This window comes from Notothenia coriiceps, unplaced genomic scaffold (genome assembly GCF_000735185.1).
Source record: "Notothenia coriiceps isolate Sejong01 unplaced genomic scaffold, NC01 NC01_scaffold00016718, whole genome shotgun sequence".
In the NCBI taxonomy this organism is placed as follows: Eukaryota; Metazoa; Chordata; class Actinopteri; order Perciformes; family Nototheniidae; genus Notothenia; species Notothenia coriiceps.
The window spans coordinates 192,180-201,295 of record NW_011349419.1 but is presented as its reverse complement, the minus strand read 5'-3'; the positions used below and the strand labels follow the sequence as shown (position 1 = coordinate 201,295).

At 40.6% G+C, this 9,116-nt stretch overlaps 2 protein-coding genes across 8 annotated transcripts in view; both read right to left on the bottom strand.

The window, feature by feature from the left end:
• The window catches only part of trim36 (tripartite motif containing 36), a 28,274-nt gene extending 26,796 nt beyond the window's left edge, over positions 1-1,478 (bottom strand). For 5 of the 7 annotated variants that reach the window (XM_010776135.1, XM_010776139.1, XM_010776138.1 and 2 more), the window contains exon 1: positions 1,196-1,478. In XM_010776135.1, the coding sequence (XP_010774437.1) occupies positions 1,196-1,258 (63 nt within the window). In that variant the 5' untranslated portion in view covers positions 1,259-1,478. The remainder of the gene's footprint in view (positions 1-1,195) is intronic. The other 2 variants (XM_010776141.1, XM_010776142.1) reach the window with 1 other exon arrangement.
• Positions 1,479-4,266: 2,788 nt separating this feature from the next.
• Positions 4,267-9,116, bottom strand: part of pggt1b (protein geranylgeranyltransferase type I, beta subunit) — a 21,025-nt gene continuing 16,175 nt past the window's right edge. The window contains exon 7 of the mRNA XM_010776146.1: positions 4,267-7,812. Coding sequence (XP_010774448.1) covers positions 7,646-7,812 — 167 coding nt within the window. The 3' untranslated portion in view covers positions 4,267-7,645. The remainder of the gene's footprint in view (positions 7,813-9,116) is intronic.

The following is a 9,116-nucleotide window of genomic DNA, read 5'->3' as shown; positions in this document are numbered from 1 at the left end:
CACACACACACACACACACACACACACACACACACACACACACACACACACACACACACACACACACACCTCAGTAACCCAGTGCCCCATCTCACCACACAGCTGCTGCCAAGTGTCCCACATATTGACAGGAGTCTGTGATCGGCCTGCAGCACTATCTAACTACCAACATACTCACTGACTTGGACCTCTAATTAAACTCACTCATTTATGCTCACGTTTTTTGCTCTAATAATAGAAGCGCCGATGCCTTAAAGCCACTAGACCTTGACATATAATAGAGCATATAGGTCTTTGTAGGGTAAGTTGTTAACTTCTTTGTAAAGAAAAAGGGTCAGATCTTCTTACAATATCAGAACAGAGTTATGGGGATTTGTCACTAATATAAAATACAATTACAGGGCAGGCTAAAGATTAAGATTATACCAAGATTTAAGAACTGCATAATGGTGGCATTAGCTCACAGATTTTACTGGAATATGATAGAACAGAAAAGAGTGGAATAAAAAAGAAGAGGGTGTATTACTAATCTGTACAATGAATAAAGTGTCAAATATAGACAGACAAACAGACGTATAGACAGATAGACGTAGAGAGATAAATAGATAGATAGATAGATAGATAGATAGATAGATAGATAGATAGATGGATAGATAGATAGATAGATAGATAGATAACAATCATTATCTTTATAGACTATTCAATTAATAGGCCGGATTAGGGATTATTTCTATGCTACTATTACAATGTTGAAATATAGTCTATAGAATTATAGAGGCACATACACTATTTGATAATAATAGACTTAATATTGATGTCAATGATTAGTATGACGCAATTAAACTGAATGCCTGTAATGAATGCCTTGGTCAGTATAGCAGACACACCTGAAATCGTGAGTATGAATAGAATAGGGGTGGGTTTCACTGTAGGCCTAATGGCTATTAAATCAACATAACAGGAGATAACCCCACATCATGCTATAATATTAGAATACAATAGGCTAGCATGACACAATGCAATGTGACATAGATGAATGGAAAGAGTTGTAACAGGCTGCGGTCTGTGTCTGACAGCATCCATCCCCTCCCCTGACAGCCCTGCAGGCCGGCTCTGTGCTGTTTGCTGTCGGCAGCAGGATGACAGACAGACCGCTGCTGTCAGAAGGACCGTAAATCATCCGGATCTCACTCACCTCGCCCCGCTCGATCCGCTCCACGATGCTGGCGAACTCCGCCATGTCCTCTGAGTCCGACATGGCTGCGGTCTGATGGTGGGAGATGTTGCAGCAACCAGGTATAAGATTGTAGTAAATGTAGAAAAACACACAGAGACAAACAGCAGCTGCGGCTTAAGCAAACAGGATCAAAAGCTCCACAGCTTCAGAGGGGAGGTGAGATAACATGAAGAGAGCAGAGCTGCTGCTGAGACCTTATCCTCATCATCATCACCATCCTCCTCTCCCTCCCTCCGCAGGAGACTGTGTCTGTCCGTAGAGTCTAAAATACATGCGCCGGCTGCAAGAGGCACATTTTTATTTTAGTTTGCCTCATCTTGGAAGGAAACCCCGCCCTAATCTCCTCTACTGTACCATTACCCTCCTTCTCTCCCTCAACGGCGATGTCTCCACTGACAGCTCTTTGTATCCCCGAGCTCTGCGTGGCAGCTCATTTTAGACATCATCACTAGAAATATACATTATAATCTCACATTGAGGATTAAAGGGGCAGGGTGGGGGGTCGTAAATCTTCTGGTGCTGTATTCAGTCAAATTGGACATTTACGCATGGTTGGCAAAGCACTCAAGTGTGCATATGTATTGTTTTGTGTGGGCTGATTTCTGCCCGTTGCGACCCAAATATGTGACAGCATACTGTCATGTCTCATTGTGCCGTTTGTTTCCTGTCATGAATCTGGGATTGCAGTTTCAAATACAGAACTGTTTTTTTTAACGATCCGGAATGCGTGTGTGATGCCGGATTAAGTTTGTGTGTTTTTAATTTTTCTGGAAATGCCACTTGTTCCGCTTCACCAGATGGCTTCATGCAGATAGATTCCACCCCATTGAGCACGTGGAGGGGGACAACCGGGCAGACTGTCCTGACTGGGGAAACGATGCATAACAAAACTCATTTTATAACCAACTAATGTTCCCAAAAGCACTGAGATTATCACTGTTTATTGCACTGACTGGAGCAACATGATTTCATTTAAAATAAGAAAATAAGCTTCTTCCATTTTACTGGTTGGATGTCAAATCTAAATTGGGAATAAAGATGGAAAGTAACAGTTCTCTACCAATTTCTGATGTTGTATATCTCTTTAAACGTGGTAATACATGTTAACAAATGTCAATATCAAAATAACTGTCAGGAATATTAAGTGCAATTTTCTTTGCTGACCATAGATAAATTAACCATTAATGTACCTTTGATAAACAATATGACTGTCCATATTAACGTTTAATAACGGATCTATAACCCTTCATAACCATTTGTAAGGACATTAGTAACATCTAATAAATCTTAAAGTCGTACCATATAGCTCCCTGTGAAGTGCATCTCCAGTGGCTATATCCATGTGTTTATTGCCATCTCAATAGACTCTTGGGGAAAAGATGAGTGCAGTGCTCACAAGAAATATTTGTGTCATGAGACTTGACTAGTCCATAAAAAGCCCTATAACTGACAGTGCCCTCTAGAGTGAATAATCAATAAAGTGCATTGATTCATGTGTTTTACCAAGCAGAATTGATTCATGTTAAATAACTACAGAGAAAACAACTGTTGCATAAGCATACACATCCAGCCTAGGGCCTGTGGATCATTCAGAATGAGTCATTCACATCACAATATGGAAAGCTGTAAACACAGTGTATCTGTGTACTTCTGTGGTAGCAACAGCTCCATAGACAATGTCAGGGTCAGTTTCTGTCATAAAAGTTTACCAAAGCAGATTGTACCTTTCTTCCACTCAGCCTCTCCTACATGGTGGCAATATAAGGTTACATGTCTCAAAGGGAAGTCTGGTGCCACACAGGTATTAGTTGTCTGTTGAATATGGGACCATATAACCACACCCAAAGTACAGCTGCAGCTGGCTGTCGAGGGAGCATCTCCAGAGAGTTGTGATCTGGGTTGGGCTGTATTCACAGTGGAAGAAAATACAATTTAAACCTTTGAATCCCCCTTTAAACTGTGTTTTATAATTATTTCTTTCTAAATAAAAAAAAACATAAAATGGATTATCAAGTGCTGTTTAATTTGTCATTATCCTCCTATTCAGATGTGATATTTTAGTGCCATAGGGCCACATTTGCCTGGATCAAATTACCCCATCAGTGAAGTCTGTAACTGTGCTATGCAGCTCCCAAGTGGGACTCTATATAATGTGTTTGCATGTGTGTCCTGGTGTGTCCAGCGAAACTCCCCTCCCCCCAAGGCTTTTAATGATGTCTTAGTCACTGACCTAGCAGACTGTGTAACTCTGTAGCTCATCCATGTAGGATGAGAAATGAAAGGCAAATCAAGCAAATTAGGTAAAATGCTGACCGATTGTCCTCTTTGAAGTTAAAAATAGAGAAACAGTTTTGAGTTATTCAGCCACAGATTCTACAGGGAAAGAAAACAAAATGGTATTCATTACATTCAGCTGTTGTAGGTTACCATACAGCACCATCTCACCAAAAGGAACGTGACAATATTGACTTTCCCTTTCTTTTCTTTGCAGAATTCCTAAAATGCCTATTGTTGTACATTTGTTGTGAATTCTTATTTTCGCTAGGTGATACATCTTAATGGTTTTGGTAACTCCATGCCCACCATCATTTCCATTTATAACAAGAAGTCCAATAAGTGATATCCAGAGGTGAATTCTCTTTCGACTCCACTTCGAGCGATATAATTACTAACAAAGCACTTATATACTAACTAAAGGACTGGCTTATCTAAAGCTAGTTGAGTAGCACTTGAAATGTTTGGCTCAATGAAACCTGATGTACTTATATGATTCTGTTTTCTTCAAGGTTGTATCTTCCTGGTCGAATGTACTTATTGTAAGTCCCTTTGGATAAAAGCGTCAGCTAAATGCAATGTAATGTAATAATTCTATCTTAGCACCCTCTTCAGGTCATAAAGTTAACGCTGAACAAGAGATCAATAGCTATTAGGTGAATTTACATGAAGTTTTGGAAGCACATTTGTTTTTTGAGGAGATAAAACCCCTCATACACATGCAACAAGATTTTACAGCGAAACCCAAACAATTGTAAAAGTTAGTATGTGTTTTTATTCACCATAAATACAGTTTTCACTGCCAAGCTCGAGTAAACATGACTTTCCTCAAATTCAAGGCTGAAGTACTTTATACATCACATATCAACATTTGGATATCCAATTCCTTCTACTGCCTCACTGATGTAGCTGTAAACATTTCTTTCCTCTTGACCACTTGCACAATAGAAGTCACATATTTATATACATTTACATATTTATCTACACTCGATATCTCTACAAAGCATAGAAAAAATAAATTCCATCGCATTTCTTACATTATTTATTATTACATTATGTATATTAGATGATATAGCGCAAGGGTTTACGGTTAACCATGTGTGGCGTTTGGCTGCAGTCTTTCACATCTCTAGACGACCTAAAGGCAGCAGCGTCTGAGAAGCGCAAAGCCTCTGCCCTCTTTACATGCTGTGGGACACAGAGCATCCACTGCAGCATGATGTAGCAAAAAGGAGACGCAGTACAATAACTGCTGAGATGCCGTGAGGGGCAAATCCATTCAATCTTTCATCCTCTTTTAAAATCGAGTAAGCAAGTATGGGTTGTGTGTCAATGGTTTATTCCCTCTTTCTGGAAATACACTATCGATCAGACATCAAGGGACAAAGTCAAGTTCTGGTAAATCGACCAGGAAACCGATGTCTAATTAGATCATTCAACTTCAAAGATGGGAGGACAATTCTTTTTTTACAGGGTAAGTGTTCCAGTTCCTGAATGTAAGATTTAGGATCCTCATTTCTTCCGTCCCCTTTAGAGAACACTATAATCAGTGCATTTTCTTTAACAATAACAACAGCAAAGCTAAGCTCAACTAAAGCATGCTGTACATGGAGTGAAATCAGAAAAAAGCAAGAAGGGAGCATTGATTGAGCAGTAAAACGCTAGAGGCACATTTTAGAGTTTGGGAGGGGGTCTTTGCCTTGGCCTACATCATGTACACAAAAGGACAGCCGGCGGAGGTGGTATACATGGTCAAAGTCACTTGAAAAGATGCATGGGAGACATGGTCGTTCTCTTTCGGTGCATTTTGACCAAAGAACACTCCGATGTAGTTACAGAAAAAAGACTGATACCAGAATATCATAGGATGAAGCTTATCTTATTGATCTTGTATGTGTGTGTGTGTCTGAGGCTCAATTCAGCAGCAGCAATGCAAGTCATAGCTGAACTTTCTCAAAGATAAAATAGATACAAATGAAAATGGAGTACATCAGTTTGCGAGAGACACACTGTGGCAAAGCCTTTTTTTTTAGGCAAAACATTTACAAGCAATACAAATGGCTAAAAACAACCAACAAACATTGGTTTTTGCACCAAAATGAGGGTATATAACACTGGGGGTTTGGCCGAGGTAAGGGGAGCAGATTGTAGCCACCAACAGTTCACTTTCAATAATAGATGGATCAAATTATTTATTTATTCACCTCTCCTCCCATTTCTCTTTCCTCTGTCTGCCTGCTCTATTTTTCTGAGTCTGGAAAAGACGGGCTGCTCGGGTGGGAAAGCAGTCCAAGAACAGCTTCATTTTAGATGGTGAGGAAAACCCCAGAGGCAATATCATATTTTTAAATCCAGTGTCTAAACACAGCACTCCTGCAGGTGCAGACAGGCCGCTGTATTTCTGACCTGCTGAGCTATTGTTTCTTTCTCATCATCTCAGGGAGCAGGTGTTTGCTGTGACAGCAGACGTATAATCAGAGGGTGGGGCTTCAGCAGGGGGCTGGAGGGACCTATGAAACTGGGGAAATGTCCCTTACTGGGAATCAGGGCATCAATGTGATACGAAGGCAAGAGGAACCGGCTCAACTCAGTGCCTCTATGACACCATGTTGAGACCTTATTAGGATTTAAAACTAACATTTCTCATTGAAGAGTCAGCAAGAAGGCTGGAAGGTCACTTGTTTGAGCTGCAGGTGGCGTTTGAGGACCCAAAGGGATGTGATGCATTTGATAATAGTTGTTTAAGACCTGACTCTCTGTGTGCTCATGTGCATGGTTCTTTGCTTTTGCCCTGCATCCTTTCTTGTCTGAAAACAACATTCCCAGCGCTGTTCAAAAGAATATATTTCCCCAAGTCATAATGCAACTGTCTCATCTTTTTTCTATTGATTTCATGCTGGCTGGTGCCTTGCAGCAAGAATGAAAGCTGGTGAAGGAACGTAACTCTGATCGGTTCAGGAGTCAGGGGGCTAGCTTGCAGAAATAAGGGATTATATTTCTTTATGTTCTGGCCTAATTTTCTGTGATCCTCTGGAAATAAGCGAACAACACATTCTATTTTATGTGATCTGAAATGATAAGGCCTGGAGCTAAAACTATTTTTATTTAATTTTTCTCTTCGATCACAGACTTGCCCCTGGGCGTGGCTGCTGGGTCTTAGATGCCTCTTCCATAAATGTACCCCCAGTCGCTGTTTTATCTTTAAATCTCTGGTGATTACAGAAAAAAACCTGGGATGTTGAAACGAGCCGAGGTGAGAGTGTACCTGCCAGGCTGGTCTCTCCTATGGGACAGGAGGCTTTGGAGAGATCCAAAAGCAACATGAGGATGGAGATGTTCGAGGGGCAGAGAGGCAAAACAAACTGTATGGCACCTTTGGCTGTATTTTCTTTGTTTAAGGATGTAGTAAGGTTCATTCAAAAGAAATGTGCTATTTTTAACCCACCACAACCCAAGAAAAATGACCACTGTGCCCATACCGGCTGACAAAAAACATACTTGTGATATTTTCTTTAAAACAGGGGGATTTTTCTACAAAAGCAAGTACTTATTTAGGCAATTCACATTAATGACAACAGCCAACTCAGAAGCTTTAAGGTACTGAAGACCCCAGTTACTCCGATACCATTTTAAAGACACAAGTTAATGTCCATGTGAAGTGCGTCAGTTCCTCCTCGAGCAGAACGTTTACAGCAGATTGCGTTGTTGACTATGATGGAGAGCAGAAGGCTTCAAAAGCTACAGCATCTAAAAAGTTAGCAAAATGGAGGCATCTGGAATTTCTTTGAGTCTCCAGTGACTCAAAATGGATTTTCTGGCACATCATTTTACCCCCACAAAACAAAAAGCAAGTTGATATTTATTACGTTCTAACAATAAAAAGGCAGCAAAAAAGTCTGGCATAGATTCCTTAGCAGAAAAGTTATTTTAGATGGACTTAAAATGAGCTCCCCAAAGTAGCTACTGTGTGTCTGGGGTCTTAAAAACCTTTTCTAATTCCTGACACGAGGTGGCCTCACAGATCCAAGCGTCTTCAAGACACACAGCAGAAGTCCGGTTGCCGTGGACTGACTCTGGTGAGATGTTCCTGGTTACTGAACCTGTTCAGAGCCAGCGCTGTGGAGCATCCTGCTGTCAGTGCTGTCGGCCACAGCTGCCAGCACTCTCCCTCCATGTCTGCTGCAGCTGCTGCACGTGCTCAAAGGCTCTCTGGGTGATGTTAAGAGCGGGGTGGACCTTCCTCAAACTTGGCTCTCCAATCAGAGACAAACCACACAGCCCTAAGTAGGCATGGAGAGGATCTGGGGAAAAGAGAGAAAGGGGAAGAAATGGGGAGCATAGTGAAAAGAGAGAAACTAGGTCAGAGATGGTAACATGTATCACAGCAGAAGCACCTGCATGTGACAGGTCTGCAGACTTGTCAGAGTCAAGAAGATGATAGTGTTTGTCACCTTGTTGTCCATTACTGAATCAAACAATAACCTTATTTCCCATTATAAAAAGCCATTATGTAGAAGCCTTGTTTTTTTGTACGGTTCCTTTCAAAATATATAAATAATGCATAGAGTCTGGCCCCATGGCCTTTTCCCTCCCCTGGGACCAGAATAAAAGCTGCACAAGCCAGTAAATGGATGGTAATTGAATTATAATTAAGTGCCAGATGATTGGACAGAGACATCCGAATCAATCAAAGCACCATTAGCTGCATCAATCAGGATCCATATGGGTCAGTGAAGTGAAGGTTATACAGAAGGAAACCACTGTCAATGTTTACATTTTATAATCACAAATTATGATTTAAATCAATTATATTATGGCATGAAATAATCAAAGGTACGTTTTTGGGTTACTGTTAGTATAGAACAAGTAAATACAACACCCTTTTCTGAATATTGAAAAAAGGTAAGACAACACAATGATTACATTACATGTCACTTGTTCAACGCTTTTATCCCAGGGTATATGCAGAAATCCTGAGGTCAAATTTAATACCTTTTAAGACCTTTTTTAAGACCCTTTCCATACATTTTAAGACCTCATTGCAACTTTGAGTTCTAACCGGTTACACACTTTACCTCACATTGACTATATTGATTGTAAGATAGCAAAACTAAACAGAGTGCAGACAGACTACTGAAGCCTCCTTTCCACATGAACTTCAACCTCTCTGTGAAGGTCAGGTTTAATGCAGTATGCTGCTTTGTTGCTTCTGTACTCTGTGTTCTTTCATTCCAGTAAAACTCCTCAGAAACCATTAGAAACCAGTATTTGACCAATAAACAAAACAATTGACAAAACTTTGAACTATGAAATATGTTAAACTTTGGTGAGCTTCAGCGGGGTAATGCCATATAGGAGCTCCCTCACAAATACCCAGGGGTTAAATTGGGCTGGGGCTGTCCGGGGCTAAGCCCTGGCACATAAGACGATGCTCTGACGTCATCACCCTCACACATTTGTCATATGTTTACAAAAAAGGATATATATGTTAAGACTTTTCTCGTTCTTAATATAGACTATATTTAGGGTCTATATGTGTTGACTTTACTTTAAAATAGCAGATCTCTGTGACCGGATATAGTTTGGCTTAGACCCCGGCCCCACA